The sequence below is a fragment of the Camelina sativa genome, chromosome 12 (genome assembly GCF_000633955.1).
Source record: "Camelina sativa cultivar DH55 chromosome 12, Cs, whole genome shotgun sequence".
Lineage (NCBI taxonomy): Eukaryota > Viridiplantae > Streptophyta > Magnoliopsida > Brassicales > Brassicaceae > Camelina > Camelina sativa.
The window spans coordinates 4,672,295-4,697,537 of record NC_025696.1 but is presented as its reverse complement, the minus strand read 5'-3'; the positions used below and the strand labels follow the sequence as shown (position 1 = coordinate 4,697,537).

The window sequence follows — 25,243 nt, the reverse complement described above, 5'->3', positions numbered from 1 at the left end:
GGACCCCGTCTCTTCATGTCTCACCGCCTTGTTCGCCAACGTTTCGTTATCTTCCGAAACCGCCTAATCAGCCCTTCAATGCTTACTCTTTCAATAGTAGTCCCACTACTATCCATTCAATTTCGGTTTCTTCAATTCCTATATAATGCCATATTCCCTAATTTCATTCACTACACAATTCCTCCACAATCTAAAATTTCTATTATCTATTATGGATTCCAGCGTTGTTTCATTCGCTAATCTGAAGGCCGGTCGTTTACACCAACAGATTGTAGGGAGGATGCTTCGCCACTGGCCTGCCCGTAACGTCAAAAAGGGAGGCCAAGTAATGGGAGTCGATTTTCTACTCATTGACGAAAAGGTTTCTCCAATCTCTTCTTCATTTACAATTCACTCGATTAAGAAATCGTTATCTAATTTTTATTCTTTTCTCCAGAGTTGTGTCATCCAAGGGTCGATCAATGTTATCCACCTTTCAAAATTTGAAAACTCGCTGCGTGATGGGGACCTATATATTATGTCAGACTTCGAAGTCACCAGAAGCAATTCTCGTTTCAAGCTTACTGATTCCCTGTTCTCAATACGTTTCCTCTCAACTACTGTTTTTGAAAAACTTGACGAGTCTTTTGGTATATTCCCAAAAGAGTTTTTCAGGTTCCGTAGTCATCAACAGTTGCTTTCTCTTGCCAACACCAATACTGATCTTCCAGGTCTGTTTTACTTTAAACCCTTTCAATGTTTCCTGTATCCAATATTAATTAAATCTTCTGTAGTAGAGTTACGTAATTGATATGCTTTTAGCCCCCTGCTTTTAGAGGAGTGCCCCTTAACAAATGTTATTGATATTAAAACATGTCGTCTTCGAAGTTTAAACACATTGTTTAATTAACCAATTTAATACCGTCAAGCAAGTAAGAAAGTAAATTTAATATTTAGTAGTATCCAAATACAGTTTCTCATAATCACTATTCCTTTGTTTTAAAGAAGATGAAAGAAACCATCCTCCCAATATATCCATCACTTTGTCCCCTTGCTTTTAGAGAATTCCCCCTTAACAAATGTTGATGATATAAAGAGTTATCGTCTTCAATGTTTTCAGTAATTGTTTAGTTCACCAATTTAATATTGTCATGAATTCCTGTTAGATGTCATGGGCCAAGTCTGTTCAAGCAAAGCATATAGAAATGGAATCACAGAGACCTTGGAGAGGATGTTAGTGGTCCTCTCGCTTGAAAGGTTTGACCCTCTCCGACGTACACCTATTTTCCTCTTTGGTCAATACAAATCTTACAATATCCCTTTTCATTGCTTTAACACATGTTTCTTTGGTTCTAAGCGGCGAGAAAGTTCGTCTAAGTGCTTTCGATGATCACGCAATTTCACTGTAGAAGGTTTTCAAGGAAAAGGACGGTGGGGCTTACATATTGCTGGCTACGAATGTCAACCCCAAGTTATTTGGAGGTAATTCATTTCAAAAACCCTCCGAACATTTCATACAGATTCCTCTACTTTACTTTAAACTACCATGACAACTTACTATTAGCTATTGATCAGGTGAACTTTATCTCAATGCTACATCTGGGACGAAATTTTATTCAGAATACGATCTCACAACAACTGCTCAGTTTGCTGCAAGGTACTCATATGTTTAATCCTTTTCCGTTCTAAAATACTAATTCATACTAACTTCGTCATGTCTCATACCCATATTTCCGCTTATAACCAATCAGGCTAAAGGGGAAAGAAATTAAAAATCCCAACTCTATTGCACCACACCATGGTGTTTCGAAAATTGAACATATATCTATTCATGAGCTTAACCAGTTTGTGGCTACTGGTAAACCGCAGGTCAGTTTACGTATCTGAATATGATTTACCCAGATACGATTTACCGTCATGCATTTTAAAAAACTGGTTTCCTTTGTTTTCAATCTTTCTCAAACCACCGATGCATTAATTACATCTAATTGCTTTTGCTTTACATATAATTTAGGAGGTTGAATTCTTATGCACCGCAACTATTACGGCAATTTAAACTCAGCGTGGTTGGAGTTTCATATCTTGTGCTGCATGTGGTACGAAAATGATCAAGAAGATGGCATCCTTAACTTGCAATAACTTCAAATGTACCTCCACTACTGCTATTGGAGATGTAAAGTAAGTTTATTTAATCTCTACTTTCTAACGGACTTGAAAATTTCACGATCCTTACTAATCACCTGCAATCTATCCATGACACAACTTGGAAGATATCGTGTCGAACTTGTTGTAGACGACGGAATCACCACCGACGTTTTTGTTGCCTTTGATAAGGACATGGTGAAGTTGACTAACATTCAGGCATCAACACTCTCTTCTCAGATGGTATGTCATTATTCTTCAAAACTTATAACATTCGTCTATTACTTGAAACCTTATTTTGCAAAATTCGTGAACTTAAGTCTCTCTAATATCTTCTCGCTTTCCCTAGATTGACGGTCAAGACTCACTCTCTGGTGCTCCATTACCAAAAATAGTGTCTGACATTATTGGGAAGAAATATACATTTCAACTTAAGTTGACTAACTTCAATTTTACACCTCACCATCAGTCCTTTACTGTCTCACGTATTTATGAAAGTACTGAGGTTCTTCCTCGACCGACCTTTGTTGAGGTAACCTTACACCCACATCCAAACTCCTCTCTCCAAGTTTTGACACATTTTTAAAATAAACTATTTGGTTCCTGCAAGCACAGGGGAAAGCTCGGGAATTGGTGGCTGTAGATGCTATAGGAACCACATCATGTTCAATTGAGAAACACCAGACAAGCACCACCTTTGCAGAAGATATAACGCCTGAGGAAGAAACCCTTCGTTCTGTAGAGTTTCCAGTGGATACTTCATTGGCACATAAGACCAAGAAGCAGAAGAAACAGAAATGAAATTATCCTACTTCCTAATCTATCACTTTTCGATTTTCTCTCCTTACAGCACTATCTTTCATTACAGTATCTTTTTAAAATCTTCTATGTCTTATTTGGGTTTTATTGCATAACTATTTCGTTGGTATTTACTATATTTTCATTACATTCTTACTTCAACATTTATTTAAAACTCCACTATTCAAACGAATAATAGCCGCCTGCATTTTTCCCATTATTTAACATAACATTATAACAACATAGATACTTAAATAAGAAACATAGGCCGAACACACATTTGAAGTCTACCACAACCAAATTACAAACCAGCAGCCAAGGTAGAGTCCAAACACACCAAACATTGGTTAAGTACAAATAAACCAATTAAATAGCAAACTATATTTGCCCAGAGAAGAACTTCCCGTACTTTTAAACATTTACACATCCATCAACTCAATTGGTTTAAACTTTCACAGCCAAATGTGCAATTCAGAATCAATAGCATCCGAAAGTCAGGGAAAAAAATACAGCTGGTTCGACAGAAACTCTTCATATATTGTTCATTACATACCAAAACACACTTGTCATGTTTTCCTGATGCCAAAGTGATTCATTGTAAAACAGTAAATGTACAAATGATCATTTCATATTACTACAACTTAAAACCGTAGATGATAGAACCACCCCAGTTAAAATCCGGTAACTAATGAGTTGTAGTAATATGTGATGTTTACTGTTTTTAATAACTGATGAGTTAATCAGCATTTGATTATTGATAGAGCGACAACTATATTGCCTAATAAACTTCTCTTCATTTTTACGTTACACATTTATAACTTACATAACAAACCATTCATATTGAGGATTATCGACTTTCTTAAAGCCTAATCTGTTCGAAACTCAAAATTGTATAATATTAGAAAGCAATTGTGAAGAATATATCACTTTCCCATTACCCCAACCAAACAAGAAGTACTGAGTCCGACCAGAACTACAAGCCACTGGAAAGAATGAAATCTCCACGAAGTGGTAAGCATAGGAGGCCAAAAGAAAAAAAAACCTGCAGAGATGAAGCCCGTCTGAAGGCTGACAAAATACTTTTCAAGAAAAGTAAGCTATAATGTTATGGACTGAATTTTGTTTTCTCTGTTACTTTAGCCATGGCAAAACTAACCACAAATCACGTCTCTTAAATTCCCAAAGATGCAAAGCTCCGCCAACCATGGCTGAATGAAAAATATTACACTGAAGCATCTGTCAGTTCAAAGCTTTTCAACACATCCGTTACCAGAAACAGTAAACATCTGCAAACAAAACACAACTCCTACAAGTAAGGTCTACACAGTCATCTTATTATTTTAAACTACTTTACAGGACTTTCTACAAGAGCTCGACAACTCCGACGTTCCATTTTGATAGCTAAACGCAAGTCGCTGAAACCAAAAGGTACAACATATTTTTCTTTATGGCAAACTCAGTAAAGCCACAAACAATCCGCATCAACATTTACTATATTCGACAATCTAAACAATTGGAAATTGCTATGTGTTTTACGTCGTGTAACACCTACACAAACTTACTAATCTACCTTCTCATGAAAACAGCAGCAGGAAACAAACATGGTGAATCATCTTCCACCAGTATTGTCCATTGTCGCTTTTGTGACGCCCTGCTCTGGAGATCTGAAACAAAAAACCAAACCATTTGTTGTCAACAAGGACGAGTTAGATTACCCAAAGTCCGTCCAACACCCCCTGAACTTGAGAAGCTATACAACGAGTCATCAGACTTTGGGCGTCACATCTGTGTACTCAACTCAATGCTAGCGTTCACCTCAACTGGTGCCAAAGTTGATCACACAGTTACAGGCACACAAGGACCCTATACTTATAGAATCCATGGCCAAAATTACCATTCTATAGGATCTCTCTTACCAGAGGATGGGAAGGAACCCTGTTTTCTACAGCTATACATTTTTGACACTAGAAATGAAATTAAGAATCGTATGCAGAAGATGACAGGGTCAGGAAAAGGCAAACCAGTAGACGAAGAAATTGTTGGTATCTTGGTAGCGATGCTTGATAATATCAACGAACTGGCTAAGGTTTTTCGGAAAGCTAGAGACAGATATGAAGATGGAGATTGCAGTGAATTCAATATCAAATTGGTCAACCAAGCAAAGAGAGGAAAGCAATTTGACTTACCTACTACTGATGAGATCGCGGGTCTGATAGTTGGAGATTTTAGTACAGCTACTTCTGGTCGTGATGTTATCCTTCAATTTAAATCTTCTGAACTACAAAGGATAAGTGATCTTCATCCTCTATATATGAGTCTGCAGTACCCTTTACTCTTTCCATATGGTGACGCTGGATATCATGAGGAAATCCCATATGAGTCATCAGCAGAGAGCCAAGTTAAGCGGTCTTACATGACCATGAGAGAATACTATGCTTACCAGATTCAAACACGCTTATCTGAAGGTATGACAATTATCAAGGGAGGAAGATTATTCCATCAGTACATCGTCGATGCTTACACAGCCACTGAACAAGAAAGACTTCGTTATATTGCTTTAAATCAGAAAAAATTGCGAGCTGATTTGTATAACAATGTGTACGATGCTGTTGAAAGAGGAGAAACAGATGCTAAGCGGATTGGAAGACGAATCATATTGCCCTCAAGTTTCACTGCAGGACCACGGTATATGGTGGAGAAGTACCATGATGCAATGGCTATATGTAGATGGTTTGGAAATCCTGACTTATTTATCACCTTCACAGCAAACCCTAATTGGCCAGAGCTAACAGAACATCTACAAACATATACTACCGAAGGATCAAATTCAAGACCTGATTTGCAATCAAGAGTTTTCAAAAAAAAACTAGATGAGATGCTCAATGATTTTAACAATGGAGTCTTCTTCCCTGTTCCTGTGGCAGGTATTTCAATTAATATTAAGCAATCTCCTCCATATACTTACTAATTACAATGTTAATACCTAACTATATTTCAATTTTCCAAAAACCAGTAGTGTACACCATAGAGTTTCAAAAACGAGGCCTTCCACATGCACACATCCTACTCTGGCTAGGAGGCAATATGAAAAACCCAGAGCCAGCTATAATTGACAGTTTCATTTCAGCTGAATTACCAGATAAGGAAATAGATAAGGAAGGCTTCGAACTGGTAGAGCAGCATATGATACATGGGCCTTGTGGTTTAGATAGACCGTATTCACCATGCATGGAGAATGGAATTTGCACCAAGAAGTACCCACGAACGTTTGTGGACAACACTACCATTGACAAATCTGGGTACGTTGTATACCGGCGCCGTAACGATGACTCCAAATTTGTCATCAAAGGTCTCACAAGATTGGACAATCGTAATGTTGTACCGCACAACCTCAACCTGCTGAAAAAGTATATGGCCCATATCAATGTGGAGTGGTGTTGTAAAACAAGTGCTGTTAAGTATCTCTTCAAATATATAACTAAAGGTGTTGACAAAGCAACATTTGTTATTGTGAGACCCAGCAAAGGGAAAAAAAAAAAAGGCTTGAACAAAGAAGAGGCACAACCTGTTGATGAAATCAGTGAATACCTAGATTGTCGCTATGTCTCTGCATGCGAAGCAGTGTGGAGAATATTTGCCTTCCACATCCATTACCACAAGCCTGCAGTGATACGCTTACATATTCATCTTCAAGATCAGCACAGACTCCTATTCGACCAGCTGCAACGATTGGAGAGCATCATTAGTAGAGAAGATGTCGAAAAAACAATGCTCACTGAATGGATGGCCACAAACCAAAGAGAGATAGATTCACCCGATGTTGGATACAATTCAGACATAAAGGCATATGATCTCACATATATGGAATTCCCAAAGTATTATGTATGGAACACTACAAAGACCTGGACAAGGAGGAAACAAGGTTTTGCTATTGGGAGGATTGTACATATCCACCCATCAGCTGGTGATTTGTTCTATCTCAGAGTACTATTGAATATTGTGAAAGGTGCCACATGTTTTGATGACATTAAGACAGTTGCTGGAGTTATATATGGTTCAAATAAAGAAGCCTGCTACATAAGAGGACTACTAGATGATGACAAAGAGTGGCATGATGTTCTGAAAGAGGTCGCACAATGGGCATCAGCGTATCAAATCAGGTATCTTTTTGTCACACTTCTCCTCTACTGTGAAGTAGCTAACCCTCGAGAACTTTGGAACAAAAACTGGAAATACCTAGCAGAAGATGTCCAACATAACCGTAGGAAGGTCTTCCACTTCACACACCTAAACCTAAACGAAGAAGAGTTGGAGCAATATGCTTTGATTGAAATTGAGGAGCTATTAATGGAGAATGACAAGTCTCTCACTCATTTCCAAGATATGCCTGTGCCTGATAAGGCAATCCTTCAAAAAATCAGCCAACGTTGTTTCACAGAAGACCTGCAAGTTGATATTGACAAAGAGAAGATTGATCATGGCAGATTATTCCCAACTTTGAATGAAGATCAAAGAAAAATTTACGATGCAGTTCTGAATTCGGTTCAAGATAACGCAGGGAGACTATTTTTCTTACAAGGACTAGGAGGCACTGGGAAAACATACCTCTACAAAACAATTATAGCCAAGATACGGTCAATAAGCAAGATTGTTATCCCTGTCGCATCTGCTGGAATTGCCGCACTACTATTGCCCGGCGGAAGAACGGCTCATTCACGTTTCAAAATTCCAATCAACCTCCACGAAGGGTCAACTTGTGATATCAAGCCTGGAACAATGCTAGCTACCTTAATTACAAAGGCAGAGTTAATAATATGGGATGAGGCCCCCATGGCACATAAACACGCCTTTGAAGCCGTTGATCGCACAATCAGAGATCTGATGGCATTAGACGATGAAACAGCATTAAACAAGCCGTTTGGTGGAAAAACAGTTCTACTAGGAGGAGATTTCAGACAGATTTTACCTGTGGTACCCCAAGGGAGTCGCCAGGACACCGTACAAGCTTCTTTAAATCGATCTCATCTTTGGTCTGCCTGCCAAATTTACAAACTCACAATAAACATGAGGCTAAACAAGTCTGATGCCGCTTTTGCAGCTTGGATTTTAAAAGTGGGAGATGGAAACTCTATGTCCGCAACCACAAACCCTGAAGATCATAGTGACGGTTGTAGGATAGCAATTGAAGAATGTTTAATGTTACCACCCGCGGGGAACCAACTTGAAGCGATTTCAACTGCTGCATATCCAGGGTTCTGTAGATCGTTCAAGGAAGCCAACTACTTAACTGAGAGAGCAATTCTAACTCCTCGAAATGAGACAGTCCGTGAAATCAATGAATACCAGCTATCCAAGGTGGCAGGTGACACCAAGGAATATTTAAGCGCAGATTCTCTTCAAACAGAGGTGGCACCAGGTGGAGACTTGAGTAACTTATACACAGTCGAGTACTTAAACTCTCTAGAGTTTCCCGGCCTACCAAACCATCAGATCCGCTTGAAAGTAGGCGTCCCAGTTATGCTCCTGCGAAATCTTAACCAAAAGAAAGGGTTATGCAATGGTACACGTCTAATTGTCACCAGACTTGGTCTAAGAATAATAGAGGCGGAGATCCTCACAGGAACTCATGTTGGTGAGAGAGTACTAATCCCAAGGATTGTTCTGTCTCCAAATGACACCAAACATCCTTTCACTTTACGTAGGAAGCAGTTCCCAATAAGAGTGTGCTATGCAATGACTATTAACAAAAGTCAAGGCCAAAGTTTGAAGCAAGTCGCTCTTTACTTACCACAATCAGTATTCACACACGGCCAGTTGTACGTCGCTCTTTCCCATGTAACCTCTAATACTGGATTGAAAATCCTAGATGCAACAGCAGAGAAGAATGGAACTGGAGGGGTCATGAATATAGTCTACAAAGAAGTCTTCAATAACATAAACACTTAAAAGGTACAATACTAACTACCAATGGATTTTACAGGACACCAACAATGTACAATATCAACAGCTCTGGTTTCTAAACTACTATTGTATATAGGGGGCACATATTCTAACTATGCTTTATATTGCTTTTCAGGGACTAAACGAAGACAAGAGTCATCAATCTATACCTACGAAGAGTGTCCCAACCTACAAAACCATTTTGTATAAAGAAAGGAATATTTACAGTTTAATACATTCTCGCTTATTTTCCAAAGTTCTTATCGTTTATTGACAAGTATCTAATTTAAATACTATTCTAATCTAAAACCCACTTATCTTGCGTAAACCATTAATTTAAAAAAAATATATATATATAAAGACCAGAAAATAAAGACCTCAAACAAACTTGTTGGATTACATCAACGAAAACACTGTTCAAATATAATGTACGATGAAAGCCCACGATCATGAAAACAAGCCCATCTGAATAATAATAGAATTGATATATTACACATTCAAAGCGAATAACCTCCATTTCGCTTCGACTCCCCACTATCAGCACTATCATGATAGTAATTAAAAGCCACTAACACTAAGAAATCAATAACATTCGTTACTCTAATTTAAAAGTAATGAAACGTCAAGGACTAGCTAACTATAAAATCCCATCTCACGAAGACAACATTATTCAAAGTCACACCACCAAAACGAACAAAAATGCCACCTTCCAAAGTATTAGCACCATTAGAAAGCCTCCCACAAGATCTTCTAGGCGAGATTATCTCCCGGGTTGCAAAAGCTGGGCGCAACCATGTTCGTCAGTGCTTCCAAGTTTCTCATGAACTAGCAATAGCCTGCAAGGATGAAAGAGTTTCCAAAGAACTCAACCTCAAGGACCTGGCCATGAATCCATTGGCAACAGTACACAACTACCAAAGACTAATGGAGAAATGTCTCCAAAACGGTAATGCAGAAGCACACTACATCGAAGGTGTCACACAGTATTTCTTCCACAACAACACACCCTCAGGACTGCATCATCTCCAAGCATCTGCTGAAGGTTTGTATGAAAAAGGCATTTATCTATATGGGATTCTCATGATGTGCAGGGGAGAAACAGACACGGGCAAACAATATTTGGACAAGCTAGAATGGCTTAAATCAACAACAAGGTCTGATCGTTGTTGGACCAATATCAAATTATCACTCCAAGGTTTCAATATCATCATGCAACCCACCTACTTCCAATCCATAAGAGACATCAAACCAAACAAGATATGCAAACTTAACGATATGGATACAATGTGCAAGAAGTGCTACTACTACAAACAGATGAGAAAGTTTGTAAACCGTATTTGAAAAAGAGTTTTTGAAATCCAAATGTCTGAAATACATAAATCTTAATTTTCAATAACAAGTCTTTTATAAAGTTGTTTTCATTTTTCAAATTTAGAATCTAGAGATCACCAAATATTTATATCCGCAAAGAATAGGTTCGCTCCTACTTCCTTCGTATATTGAACAAACATAAAATATAATTTACCTCAAATACGAGCTATTAATGAAGACACCATTACAACAGTGGTGGACATACAACATTTTTGTCACACATAAAGTACACTTGCAATGCTGATAAGGGTCTAAAAACTAGAAGCAAATACTAAGGACGACATATGAGTAAAGTACAACATAAACTTAAATAAAAGAGAAATAACATTTTCTATCAATAAACTCAATTACAATTAATTTTGTAACAAGTAGTACAATAAACATCAAGAAATGAAAAACCATGGATGCAAAGAAAATCTTGGAAAAATATTTCACTTCTCAGAAGAGAATGACACTACACTATAAAAGATTGACCTTATCTACAAAGTTTTAAAAAGACTGGAATTTAAAACTTTATAAACCCTTGAGAAAAAGACAGAAACTGCACTGGCTACTCTTAACGAAAGGCATAGAACATAAATCAAACCACTGGGAACAATTTAAAAATGTAATGAAGCGGTTGAACCCTTTAAAATAAGACACACACGTACAGGAAATATTATAACTAAAAGGTAATAGTAAGAGAATAATATTTTATAATTAACCAAATCTTGAAATCGGTTACTAAGTTCACACCTGAATTAAAATACGTTTTTAAAACACGAATCCACCATTACAGCTATTAGAAACGCCCGGGAGTCGAAAAATCCATGGAGATCCATCCAACAGTAAGAATCTCATTAATGGAGGACTCTTAACTAACGAGTAGACTAGATCTATATATATGGCAACAATATACTTTAATCGTAAAAGTATAAGCGAAGGCACAACAAGAAACCAAAAAAAGCAGGAAAATGGCCACAAACCAAAATCGGGAGTATACTTTCTCATATGAAACTGTGCCGACCACTCTACTGAGCGACATATCCATCCTCCTATCATTCCAAAGGCCACAGACGGGAGAACAACCAACCGAGGTCTACATACCTTACCCACATAACGCGAACGAGACAACGCAAGCACACTTCAGAGGTAACTTACTATACCATCTAGCAAGAAATGCAGTTCCACTAAACGAAGGAAGAAGAAGGACAGGATGGTTCATGCAATTTCTAGGCGCAGTTTTACAAACAGAAATTGAAAGCAATAGGACTTTCCTTATACACTTCACAGTAAAAGATTACAACTTCCAGGGAAACCCCGTTCTCACAAATGAGATGGTCATTGCCAATCTACAATCATCTATCAGGACACCAAGCAAAAGTGAGGAAGAGGAAGACTGCGTTATTTGTTTGGAAACATTTAGAGGCGAAGATGAAATTAACCAACTTAAATGTAATCACATTTACCACCATCACTGTATTATCACTTGGCTATATGAGACTAGAAATTGTCCAATATGTAGGGCAACTGATCTATAAGAGAAATAGTTGTAAGAATCAATATAGGCAAATATGACTACATTGTCTATTTCGATTATTGAGAGGAATGCCCACTTAATTTACAATTTAGTCAATATCAACAGGAGTAAGAAACCAAGGGAAAAGATCATCAAGCGTAGATGAAAAATAGAAAGAGATAAAATTCAAATAAAACATTGAAGGGTATACAATTTAAAATAATTAACAGCATATTAAAGAACAAAGATATTAACACAAATATAATATTTATTAGATTCCTACAAAAAGGAGACGAACCCTTTACAATTTAGTTAATATTCTGCAAAACTCTTACAAATGACTACCCCATTACTTTAAATCAGAGGAGGCTCTATTTTAAAACACACCAAACATGAACTTACGGAATGAAAAAGTAGCACAGAATGTTTGTTACACTATTTTTAAAAACTAAGAAGTAACAGAGTTCAATTTTCGGGAAAAACATCAACGGACAACAAACACACCCAAAAAATATTACTAAAGGTCGCAAAGCTGTGTACTAATGTTTTTCGTTTTTTAAAAACAAAACAAACATAACCCAATGTTATCATACATTAGATACAGAGATGTACCAAAAAATATATATACCATGACTAAGGATTCCCTAAATTAATCACAGGTGTTACTATTTCACTACAAAAAATAACTACAAATTCATATCAACATTAAAACGATTAAATTTAAAATAGAGAAATATTAAAGACCAATTACACACACCATTAAGCAATAAATAAATGAATCTGCAGAAAACGTCCAAGAAAATTATGACGTGAATATGAAAGGGAGAACGGAAAGCGAATAAAGGGAGGCCAACAAAAAGTAATCAAAGAAACCAAACGTCAAAGTAAAACAACTCCACCCTATAAATACCTCTGCCAAAAGTATAAACATCACCATCACCCACTCCTTGCAAAAAATGACTAACATAAAACCCTACTCCCTTGAAGAACTACCAAATGACATCCTTGGAGATATAATCTCTCGAGTTGGTCAGATTTCAAGGAGGACCGTGAAACATGTCATGCAAGCATCACCAGAGCTTGCAAAAGCAGCTCAAGATCACAGAGTTTTCAAAAAAATCAACCTACGGCCGCTAGCAATCAATCCCCTAGCAGCCCTAAAGAAATACCAAGACCTCATGGAGAAATGCATTACAAGTGGAAATGTGGAGGCACACTATATCAAAGGCATCCAGGAATATTTTCACAACAACAACACAGAAGAAGGCTTGGCACACTTGAAAAAGGCAGCAGAAGGTAACTACGTTCAGGGTATTTACCTCTTTGGAATCGTCAAGTTGTGTAGGGGTGACACAGCAGAAGGACAATATTGGCTTGAGAAACTAGGCTGAAAAGAAAACAAAGCAAAGGGTGATCAATGCTGGAAAGATATCAAGAAGTCGTTGCACAGAGTCAATGTACCCAAACTGCAGTGCTACTACAGTACATTGGCAGAAGTCCAACCAACAATCAACTGCAACATCAATAACATGAATGCTACATGCCAAGACTGCTACTACTACAAACAAATGATCAAGTTTGTGTTTTTCATTTAGTTGAAGCTTTGAGAAAAAGGAAAACAAATGTTATGTTAAATTTTGGAAACACAAAATCAATAATAAAATCTGTTTGTCATCGTCCTTCATATACAATAACAAAATGAGCCAAACAAGAATAAAGATGAGGAGGCCGAAACAAAATCTGAAAATATTACAACAAAAGAGACAATTTCTAAGGAGAAAAATAACAATGATAAACATGATAGCAATAAAAGGATGAAGAAAACAGACATAAATTGTGAGAAATGCCACCAATTCAGGCAAGAAAAAGTAGCCAGGAAACATAAAATAAGGACAATAAAAATACAGAAAACATTAGAAGGCACCAATTGAGAAAAGAATCAGCAAAAATAGTGAATCAAAGATATCAACATACCATTAGTTGAAGGATACGGTGACGGGTAAAATATGGACATCAATTTCGCAGTAGAAGTCATACTCCCACCTGAATATTTATATCTTCACCTATGTTCGTATAACAGGATTTATCATCCTGCGTCGGCGGAAAAAACGAAGGGGACATAAATATAATTACAAACACTACAAAATTAAAGTTCACAAGGTGACTACAACTACGAACTTTACCAACCTGTAAATCGATTAGAACAAATGGCTCGAAGCCACAACGATGATGAAAAAAACAGGACCGTAGCCAAAACAACAACGGCACTTCAAATTACGCTAGCGGCCAGTTAGGAACCAAGATACATAAAGTATGTATGAAAACTCAGACTTTCTTGAAATTAATAGAGATGGTGGAAATAGTAGCTTACTCTAACTTATGAAGAGCAACTGAAGAGTAGAGCTCGGGATCTGTATTCTGAATTCTTCTTAAGAAAACAGGGGAAAAACAAATACTAATTCCAATTAACACATTAAAGTCACACAGTGAGCATATGAAAGGGGATAGAGTTGTAAACCTTACAATTGTTTTTGTCCAAATAAAACTGAGGAAATTTCATAGATCGACGTCGAATGTACATCGGAAGATTAGGATGTCGGCATACCGTTGACAATGCCAGAAATTATAAACAGGAAAAATAAGTATTAACAAATAAATAATCGAACCACTAAAGGGCCAACAACTCAATGAAATTTATGGGCCAACACCGTAAACCCAATTAACAACATTACAAAATACAACAAATACAACAGATATAAGAAAACCAAACAAGAAATTAAATTAAAAACCAAAACATATAATTTAAATTGGGTAATTAAGTAAGGTGTGAATCACCGAATTATACATATCTACCGTCGATTATATGCAATCTAACGGACATAAATGAACAATAACCTAACCCTACTTCTTTTATTTTAAAACAACTCCAAGACAATTCATTCTGTTATTTTCTTTCTGGTTTTAAACCTTCTGCCGCAACTCCCCCAGATCCAAAACGTTTTCTACCATTTTTCCCTATCTCTGCCGCAAATTTAAAAGGTATTACGTTTCTTGAGTCTTCCTAAACAGACGATTACATCAGTTACCTTCACCTTTTCTTTTCCTTAACAGGTTTAGGATCAACAAATCTTATAGTTTCCTTCTTTCATCAATAGGAATCTGACGAGCCAGGTTGCTCTTTCTTTAACCCATTAGGCAAGTTCATTGTAATCGATCTACTCTTATAATTTACAAATAAAACGATCTACTATTCTCGATCTTTTGCCCTTAGTTAATTTCATTTATTGATTGTTGATAGAAAGAAAAACCTAGACTAAACTAATTAATAATTTTTTTTAATAGAAAAAGGATTTCAATGGAAGCAAAAGGAATCATATGTGGGCTCCCAGCAAAGAACGTGAAACCAAAAATCAAAGAAATAAGTGACCAAGGTGAGGGAAGTCGCGCGGATGATGATGTCAAGGAGATAACAAGGCTAGAGTACAGAAAATCCCTCGCTCACCTAGACTACTTAATACGCATCGAGGTAGACGAAGAAGACATTGACCCAATGTACATGAGAATAATCCAAGACATCCAAAACAAATGCCCAAAAGTAGAAGGATCCTCACGATCTGGAAACGCTACTTGAAGATTGTACTGTTAGAATCTATTGTCTTTGTTATTTTCTAAACTTTGTTAACTATCCACAAGTATGTTTAGACTACGTCAACTTTTAATATTTTCGGATCTCATTTTCTTAAAAAGAAATATCTTATTAGAATATGACAAATAAATGGAGAAAAAGTGTAGCAACGCCCGAAATATAAGGCCTACACATAAACATACCTCTCATTAAAGAGTCTACAAGTCTTATACTGAACAAACTTCTCACAATCGATCTCAANTTTTGTATTTTTGTTATTGTATATTTGGTTAATTTTGGTTATATTCGGTTAGTTTTGGTTATATTTGGTTTATTTGGTTAATGTTAATATAATTTATGTTAGTTATGGTTATTTATTTAAATAACCAAACCGAAACCGAACCGAAAGAAACCGAACCGAACCGAACCGAAATTTCAAAAATATCCAAATGGTTACTATATTACTATATCCAAAATAACCGAAACCGAATACAACCGAACCGAAACCGAATGGTTAACCGAATGCCCAGGCCTAGTGTGAATCACCGAATTATACATATCTACCGTCGATTATATGCAATCTAACGGACATAAATGAACAATAACCTAACCCTACTTCTCTTATTTTAAAACAACTCCAAGACAATTCATTCTGTTATTTTCTTTCTGGTTTTAAACCTTCCGCCGCAACTCCCCCAGATCCAAAACATTTTCTACCATTTTTCCCTATCTCTGCTGCAAATTTAAAAGGTATTACGTTTCTTGAGTCTTCCTAAACAGACGATTACATCAGTTACCTTCACCTTTTCTTTTCCTTAACAGGTTTAGGATCAACAAATCTTATAGTTTCCTTCTTTCATCAATAGGAATCTGACGAGCCAGGTTGCTCTTTCTTTAACCCATTAGGCAAGTTCATTGTAATCGATCTACTCTTATAATTTACAAATAAAACGATCTACTATTCTCGATCTTTTGCCCTTAGTTAATTTCATTTATTGATTGTTGATAGAAAGAAAAACCTAGACTAAACTAATTAATAATTTTTTTTAATAGAAAAAGGATTTCAATGGAAGCAAAAGGAATCATATGTGGGCTCCCAGCAAAGAACGTGAAACCAAAAATCAAAGAAATAAGTGACCAAGGTGAGGGAAGTCGCGCGGATGATGATGTCAAGGAGATAACAAGGCTAGAGTACAGAAAATCCCTCGCTCACCTAGACTACTTAATACGCATCGAGGTAGACGAAGAAGACATTGACCCAATGTACATGAGAATAATCCAAGACATCCAAAACAAATGCCCAAAAGTAGAAGGATCCTCACGATCTGGAAACGCTACTTGAAGATTGTACTGTTAGAATCTATTGTCTTTGTTATTTTCTAAACTTTGTTAACTATCCACAAGTATGTTTAAACTACGTCAACTTTTAATATTTTCGGATCTCATTTTCTTAAAAAGAAATATCTTATTAGAATATGACAAATAAATGGAGAAAAAGTGTAGCAACGCCCGAAATATAAGGCCTACACATAAACATACCTCTCATTAAAGAGTCTACAAGTCTTATACTGAACAAACTTCTCACAATCGATCTCAAAGATAAAGACGCCAAATATTAAAAGAGATAGATGAACAAACCTTTACTCAACTAAAGAGATTAGGAAATACTAATGATAAAGACAAAATAAGAAACCTAAAAAACACAACTTACATTGAATTAAAAAAAAAATATCAGCCTGTTGAAATTTAGTTACAACTCGAGAACCAAAAACAACTGATAAGATAGTAAGAAGCGGGTAAAACACAAAACATTTTAGTATAAACAAAGTTGCCAGGCAATTCACACTTACCTTAAGATGACCAAAAAACTATTACGAGAATGAAACACATAATAAAAATCCTAATACTGCCCAACAGTTTACAAAATACATATGACAATATTAATAAACAATTGAACAAGAAAATGACAATTAATAATTATGTAATCACAGCTAACAACAAAAGGAAAACAACAACATAAACTACTAAATCATAATTAGAAATTACTATTTTTAAAAAACTCCTTGAAAACCAAAGTAAATGAACTTAATTCTATTAATATAAAGAACAAACAAAACAATCCTTTCTGCAAGACCTTTTTAAATTAAAAATATGGCAAGAAAAGAAAACATAAGGAAGCATGATGAAACAGTAGCAAGAGAAGAAAAAAATGAAATAACTAGACCAACATAATAATATATACAACAAAACTGGTAACACAATTTAATCTAACTACCGCGCGTAGCGCGGGTCCATTACTAGTATAATATATAGTGCAGAAAGACACGAATATATAAAAGTTTCAGCTTTGTACCAAATACCAATTATTCGATTTGGCAACTTGGGAGTTCATATTCTTTTTGTTAACCTAAGAATACAGCACCTCATAATTGAGATGTTTAATAATACTTTTTTGCACCTTGAACCACAAAATACTTGTATTCATTTCACTAATTAAGAAGTTTGCTCATTTTTATTAATTATAGTCTGAATAAAATGACGTTGCCACACTTGTTTTTTTTGTAGAGCATTATATATATTTAATTTTAGAGTTATCATCAATACAACAACAATGTATCTGCATGTGAATTATAAAATTCAAAAACGCATTATATATTTGAACTTGAGATGTTGGATGGACGCTCTTGGAGCATCATTAGAGCATATTTACTCGAGTAACCGCTGAATTGTTCCTAAAAACTAAAAATAAATTATTTTTTTTACAAATTATTATTATTTATTTATTTTTTAAATCTGTTCTACTGAACAAATGATACATGTCTTGTTTGTTGAGAGTATCGTTTCTCAAGTTACTCTGCCAAGAAACGTTTATTTTTGTTATTCTCTTCTCTCTCTTCTTTTTATTATTTTTAATAAGAATAGTGGTAAGAAAATCTGCCAGTAATGATGGTCTTAGCGGCAGTTTCCTTCTCCATTTCTCAAAAAAAAAAAAATTAATATTTATTGTGTAATCTAATAGAAAAGTGATATGTGTAGAATTAAATTGAGAATCGTTTCTACCAGAAGGATTTTGAAAACGGTTTTTTGTGTTTCTCTCTCCTTCTTATATTATTTTATTAATTTTTAATAAAACAATTTAGAGTAACGGTTTGAGCAACGGCCGCTAATGATGGCCTTAGTTACCCGTTCTAAACAATTAAGTCGGTATATTATAGACTTCACTTAACATATAGTATACATTTTTAAAAACAAACTGATGAAAATGATGTCCTCTAACTTTAGGATTTAATACAAGATTGAACAAAAAAGAATGGCTTCATGCTTACACTAATTATGGTTGTTAATTATATAAAAGAGCATGAAATACTAAAATATAATTTATAATTTTTGAATAGATAGGAAATTAGATCCTGATATATGGTGATTCACTAGTTTCGAATCAAATTCGTTGCATAGCCTAATAAAAATACCAATACTAGTTATGTTAGTGATCTAAAATTAGAACGGGATGTGTCATCAGTCATCTTCTTGACAGAATTATTCTACGTTGTAGAAAGATAAGGTGACCTGGCACCAATCAATCCTTCATTGGCTACTCGAGCATATCTTTCGAAATTAAGGATACCACTAAACCTTTATATCCTTATACATATATATAATTATATATATATATATATATGTATTATTTAGAAAGAAAAAAAAAATCTTTCTAAACTGAAAATTGAAGCTTCTTAGCCTCATATGCATTAGATCGCTCAACAGCTGGATCGAAAAATATCCGAGGGAAAGCTAAGATAAGAAAAGTAAAAAGTAAAGGTAGAAACTATATATGAAGAATGGATATATATATATATTTTTTTTTTGGTCCAACATGAAGAATGGATATATTTAACAATCTATTTTACGAACCTTATATAATTATTCTTAATATGAAGGTTTCTTGAAAAAGCTTGGGTACAAACATGTTTAATTTGATCAAGAACAACTCTAAGATAGACTACTCACAGATTAATCTAACTGATATATGTTCAGAGTGGATAAAAAAGAAAAGAAATATGTGGTCGTCGTAACTCGTAAACAAAATCAATCAACAAATTTTTCAATAAAAAGTTGAGCAACACGCACAGGAGCCACTGGATTGCAAAAAGTTAGAATTAGTTAACTCGAAAGATTAAGAGATTCCTGACGTCTAGAGATATCAGCACATACATATAAAAACAGTTGTGATGGAAACTTTATGGTTGAATCAAGTTGGGTTAGCTAACGTGAACACATGAATGGAATAATCTTTGAAAAGTGTATCTCGGAAGCCTCTAGAAATAATATATAACTACTTCTATGTTGGTTTTGTGGATGTTGACACGAGCAAATGGTGCTGACATAAGATGCATGAGAACAATTAATATCAGTATGGTTGTGTGGGTGCCATATTTGTAACGACCATGAACGAGAGTTTTTTTGTGGAATGGGGCATGGATATGGGGTTTGACATCTATCCATACCGGCAGAAAAACACTGGCTCTTTCTGGTTTAGGTTATGATATGATGTGACCTTCTTTGGAATTGTGACATATAGTACTACAAAAAAGAAAACCAATATGGATTTGAGCTATAACCAATGATTGCTGACATTTTTTTATCACTATTTCTTCTTAATATAGCACAAATACTCTTTATCCAGTACAATAAGTTAAAATCGTTAAAATCGGTCGCAAAGTAATTAATTGTTGGATTAACGAAATATTTTTGCCATAACAACTTTCAAACCCTATATTAATACAACAAGAACTCTTCATATAATCTCTTAAATTCATTTATCTTCAAGTAATCAAAGTATATATCTATATAATAACTATAAAATGCACGAGCAAAGCATGTAGTATAAATTAAATTACTGTATATATATATATATATAGAGATGTCAGCTTATGATGGACCTAAAACGGTAAGTAAAAAGAGGAACAAAAAGACTAAAAGTCTAATACCTTGGGTTTGTGTGTGTTGATTGTTACGTTGAAGAGAATGAGGAGTGAGTGAGTGTGGCTTGGCATCATCTCCCACGAGGGCCTTCGCTCCCACTTCCCTTATTTCCTCATCATGTCTCTCTTTTCACATTCATTTGTGCTTTGTATGCCACTTTTTGTCCATATATATATCTTTCCACAAATTTATACTATATTTTATAGAATATTGCATTATCACAAAATTATTGATAGAAGCAGAATCTGATGATGTTGAAACTAGTCATTATCACATTGCATATGTAAACGAGAGAACCAAAGGATCTATAAAAAAAAAAGAGGAAATAATTGAATAGGGAAAATGACATTCAACATATAGGAGATAGTAGTAAATTATTTCGAAAACTGTAACCGAGGATTTCCGGCTGAAATTGAAATTAATCGCTTTTCTCAGTCCGTGAGTTTTGCAGTTACAAAAAAAAAGCATCCAAACTTTACTGGTTTGATTGCATATCTCTCTAATGCAATGAGTATCATATCTTTCGTCAAAATGTGGTATTGAAAAAAATTATTCTATAAACTAACCTACCATTAAAATAATATAAAATTACCATATTTTAACCCGAGATATTCATAGGTTTTGATGTTTAATAATAATTAAAAATATAAATATCAATTAGGCAGAAGCAAAGGTAAAAAAAAAAACTAAATAGGCCCTAATTAATTGCCTCCGACAAAAAGAGAGGTAAGGAGGACCAGTAAGTATTAATAGTCACGTGACACCACGTGACCATAACGCCTTTGGCTTTTCTGCTGGAACAAACATATATAAAAAGAAGAATAATCAAAACTTATATTTTATCTCACTAAAAAATTAACAATATTAAAGGCAGCTTTTTATATTTGTCAAAACTTAAAAGTATAACTGAATCAAATTTATTTCAAAAATGTTTTATGCTTTAGAAAAAAACATACACTGTTCTGAATTTTCTGGTGTATCCAGGTTGATATACACATATCTCAAATGTAGTTAAGGCCACACAAATGTTATTTAATTAAAATGAATTATTTAATTTTTTTTAACTCTCATATATATTATATATACCAATTATTTTACATATATATCTATATATAAAATAATAACAACGATTTCATTATATATAACTCTCATATATAATATATATAGCAATTATTTTACATATATATTTATATATAATATTAAATATTTTTAGGTTTTTCATTTTGTTAACTCATAATAACAACGATTTTGTGGCATTTACTGATATCGAAAACTCTGAAACTAACATATGATGACACTTGTAATTATCCGATCATGCATTCCAAAGACACCGACATTTTTTCAATTAATCGTTTGATATATGTTCATATTTCCATCTTTTTCTTCTATCATCTTAGAAATTATAAAAGTATTGTAAGTGTCATGACCATTAAGTGTAATAATAAGATGGGTAACTAAACCCTTTATATAAAAAAGGTTGGAGTTAACTAAGCGATGCTACGTCAGGTTGAGCTCATGCAAACTAGAAGAAGTCTTGCCGTATTTGAATTCCATACATATTAATTAATTTTACAATAAGAATTAACTAATTTTTGTGGAATCTTACCAAATTTATATTCTGTTACTTAAAGGAAATAACTAAATTAACCACACACAAATATAATTAAGAAGAAGGTTTCCAGAATGAAAACTAATCCTTCATCCCTAGCTAGCATGTGGTAGACTCAAACTAAAATAATTGTCCCATACTATATTTTTTTCTATCTTCTTGCATACAGGAATAAGTTTAACATTCTTTCAGTTAATTTCCTTAGTAAAGATACGGATTTCTTACGTCGCAAATATGACGATCAAATAGTGTTTTATAGTTCAAATAATATATATAACTACGCACGTCTATATACTATCGAATCAGAATAATAACTTTGGTTTTATGGAATTTGAGTTATTATTCTCTTGCGTCCAAAAATGATAAATAATTTGTTGATAGATAAGATTCTTCCTTTTCGAGAATTCGGGAATTTTACATTTATTATATATAAATATATTACATAATAATATAATTGTCAGTATCTATACACCCCTTTACTGACATATATATATATAGCGCCATCTACACAGTTTGCTTCTCCTCACCAAAACTAACAAACTCATTTTTGAAGATAAAAATCACACCCACAAAAACAAAAAACAAAAAACCCTAGCAAGATCTCTTAAATCATAATATATAACAACATCAACAATGTCTGGTGTGTGGGTGTTCAATAAGAACGGAGTGATGAGGCTGGTGGAGAATCCTTACAACCAATCCACCGGAGATTCGTCGGAATCTTCGTCTTCCGGCGGTAGCCAGCAGCAGAGAATGAGGAGGAAGATTCTCGTCCATCTTCCGACCAGCGAGGTTGTCTCTTCGTACGGATCACTAGAGAAGATCTTGAAGAATCTTGGGTGGGAGAGGTACTACGATGGAGACAACACCGATCACCTGCTCCAGTTCCACAAGAGAACGTCGATCGATCTCATATCTCTCCCTCGCGACTTCTCCAAGTTTAACTCTATTCATATGTATGATATCGTCGTCAAGAACCCTAACGTCTTCCATGTCCGAGACATGTAGTTGTCCATCATCAAAAAAGAACTGGTTCAATTTGATTTTCCAACAATCCACGCTGATATATCTACCATGTATATATTATGCAGGTCCTTGCGTAATTTGCTTTTTTTTTTTTTTTGGTTTATTTTGATTTCTATGCATTTAATGTATTTTGTCCTGTTGGTCGATTTGGGGTGGGTTCAAACTAGAGCCAATTTAATAACTTGTACTATCATTTTGTTACTTGAAAGAACATGTATTATATTTTAAAGTGTGATTTGTATGAACATGTATCATATTGTCAAGTGCTCATAACTCAGATATATGGAATGGTAAAGAATATATCAAAGTTTTCTTTGATAAAAAGAATAAATCAAAACTGAATGTTAATTATATGATACGACATGTTTGATTTGGTCCATGATTAGCATTCAGATATGTAAATACCTGATAAGTTACTAAATTTGATATTTCAAAAAGAAACTGATATATACATGTACAGAGCATAGTTTAATTAGCCGTTTTCAATTTGTTTAAAAGTATTTTTTTTATATAAGGGATTAGACCCTTTTCCATGAATACAAGCCATATATTTTGGTATATTGTTGAAATATGTTTTGTAGGTCCGTAAAAAACAAGTCAAAATTGATTACATTTTACAGAAAAACTTACCGATCAAAGTTATATTTCCTGAAATCATTTACAATCGCTAGTTTTACTCTATTCATAATTGTTGTTTAAAATATAAGGAATAAAGTGAATTCTTTTTGTTTGATCACAACCGATGTATATAGGCCATTGTTCAACTACAGTCAGCAAAATTTTGCAAATCAATTCGATTCGAATACACAAAATTAATTAAAATTGATATACAAAATATACAGTAGTATCTGGTTATACAGAATGATAAATTTCCAAAAAGTACGACCAAAGAAATCTAAAGAAGGAAAGTCAAAAGGTGTTTATCCAATTAGAGAGAAGGGCCCCCAAAGGTTTTGGAAGAGAAAAAGACTTAAAACGGATAAAATAAAATGATGGGCACACGTGACCTTCCCAACTTTTCTACCCAACTTTTCCACGTGTTTACTCCCCATTGCTTACTTGCCCACTTCATCGCAGAATTATATGATGGGCGCACGTGACACCTTAAAACTTTTTTAACAACGGAATGTGGGCACACGTGTCGATTCCCCATTGCCCATATTACCCCCACTTTGTCACTTCTTTTTCCATGTCGATCGAACATATTAACTTCCTTTTCTTTCTTTCTCCCAAATAAATTCGCACATATCTTTTTTTTTTTTTTTCCTTCTTCTCACAGTCGCATAGAGTCTTTTTATATTCGGGACCTCTTTCATTATTAGAAATTTATTACTACAGTTTGTTTGATTTTGATTTTCATTTTTTTTTCCTGACAGTATGGGCCCAAGATTCTGGATAGCTTGATGTCAATAGAAAATAAATAATGAAATTTTTTTGGGTTTTCTTTATTTGCTCATGATGAGTCATGATAATCATCATTTATTTCGTGTTTTATATCACTTGTTGCCATACATACAAATTTCCTGAATGCATATTTCGTTGGAGTATTAATAACATACATTGATCGTGTCGCCGAAAATAAGGAAATGGTCGACTCGTCCAGTCCAGTCCAGTCCAGTCCAGACAGTACATAGCATTTTCTTTACACAAGACAGTACTAATTAATGTTTTGTGATAAGGTATCTTATCTGATTTGGATGACGAATCATTTTCCCGAGCCAGGCACGTAAAGATTTTGTTTGGAACGTCTGAATCAAGAAGGCATCATAGTGAATCTAATACAATCAAAGACCGAAGCTGAACAATGGAACAAAGCAAACTGTACAAAGATATATATATATATATATATGCTGATTTATAGCAAGAAATTAAACTTAATTCTTATGATCATAGATGCAAGTACTAGACAATTTCTACACTATTTAATATTAAAAGTAGGAAATGACTTCATGATATATAATTATATATGGTGGTGGATCATGGCTTACCAAAGTACCATGCATGAAGTGATATGGTGGTGAATCGAGTGGCCACCATCCCTGCTCTCCTTTAAAGCCCAGCAAGGATAGCTTGTGTTTTGAGCGACAATTTTGTAAAAGTAGGTGTGTTGAGCTCTCTCAACTATATATTAATTCAGCTTCATAATCAACAAGACGACGGAGCTTAAATTTTGCACATATTATTTGTAATGCCCAGCTCGGCCTAAATTCTAAAAGTTGCATTTATGAATATTAATGTAGATGTTTTTTTTTTTTTTTTTTTTTTTTTTTTTTTT

The 25,243-nt window shown here is 34.6% G+C and overlaps 2 protein-coding genes and 3 long non-coding RNA genes across 13 annotated transcripts; 4 read left to right on the top strand and 1 right to left on the bottom strand.

Moving 5' to 3' along the window:
* LOC104733194 lies at nt 4,916–8,865 on the top strand. Its single transcript, XM_010452797.1, has 2 exons — nt 4,916–5,843; nt 5,933–8,865. The coding sequence occupies exons 1-2, from the start codon at nt 4,916–4,918 to the stop codon at nt 8,863–8,865; spliced, it is 3,861 nt and encodes a 1,286-aa protein (XP_010451099.1).
* On the bottom strand, nt 9,199–14,367 carry LOC104730156. 8 transcript variants are annotated; one of them, XR_002034750.1, is made up of 6 exons: nt 14,247–14,365; nt 14,100–14,153; nt 13,916–14,007; nt 13,703–13,819; nt 13,048–13,115; nt 9,230–9,695 (listed from the first exon to the last, which is right to left on the bottom strand). It is a non-coding gene; the product is annotated as an uncharacterized LOC104730156 (long non-coding RNA). The 8 variants fall into 8 exon arrangements; XR_758389.2 differs by having other exon boundaries at nt 14,100–14,156; nt 14,252–14,365; XR_758390.2 differs by having other exon boundaries at nt 13,916–13,995; nt 14,100–14,156; nt 14,252–14,365.
* Nucleotides 14,661–15,462, top strand: LOC104730155. 2 transcript variants are annotated; one of them, XR_002034501.1, is made up of 3 exons: nt 14,661–14,767; nt 14,840–14,899; nt 15,071–15,462. It is a non-coding gene; the product is annotated as an uncharacterized LOC104730155 (long non-coding RNA). The 2 variants fall into 2 exon arrangements; XR_002034500.1 differs by lacking the exon at nt 15,071–15,462 and having other exon boundaries at nt 14,840–14,923.
* LOC104730154 lies at nt 16,110–16,824 on the top strand. Its single transcript, XR_002034502.1, has 2 exons — nt 16,110–16,235; nt 16,407–16,824. It is a non-coding gene; the product is annotated as an uncharacterized LOC104730154 (long non-coding RNA).
* On the top strand, nt 22,476–23,245 carry LOC104730153 (flowering-promoting factor 1-like protein 1). The gene has a single exon (XM_010449262.2). It carries the CDS (start codon nt 22,576–22,578, stop codon nt 22,948–22,950), a length of 375 nt encoding a protein of 124 aa, XP_010447564.1. The 5' UTR covers nt 22,476–22,575; the 3' UTR covers nt 22,951–23,245.

What these genes read in the sequence shown, in the direction of transcription:
- LOC104733194 (XM_010452797.1), top strand. Translation starts at nt 4,916, where the DNA reads ATGACAGGGTCAGGAAAAGGCAAACCAGTAGACGAAGAAATTGTTGGT. An exon ending in CTTCCCTGTTCCTGTGGCAG is followed by an intron (nt 5,844 to 5,932) that starts GTATTTCAATTA and finishes TCCAAAAACCAG; the next exon opens with TAGTGTACACCATAGAGTTT.
- LOC104730153 (XM_010449262.2), top strand. Translation starts at nt 22,576, where the DNA reads ATGTCTGGTGTGTGGGTGTTCAATAAGAACGGAGTGATGAGGCTGGTG.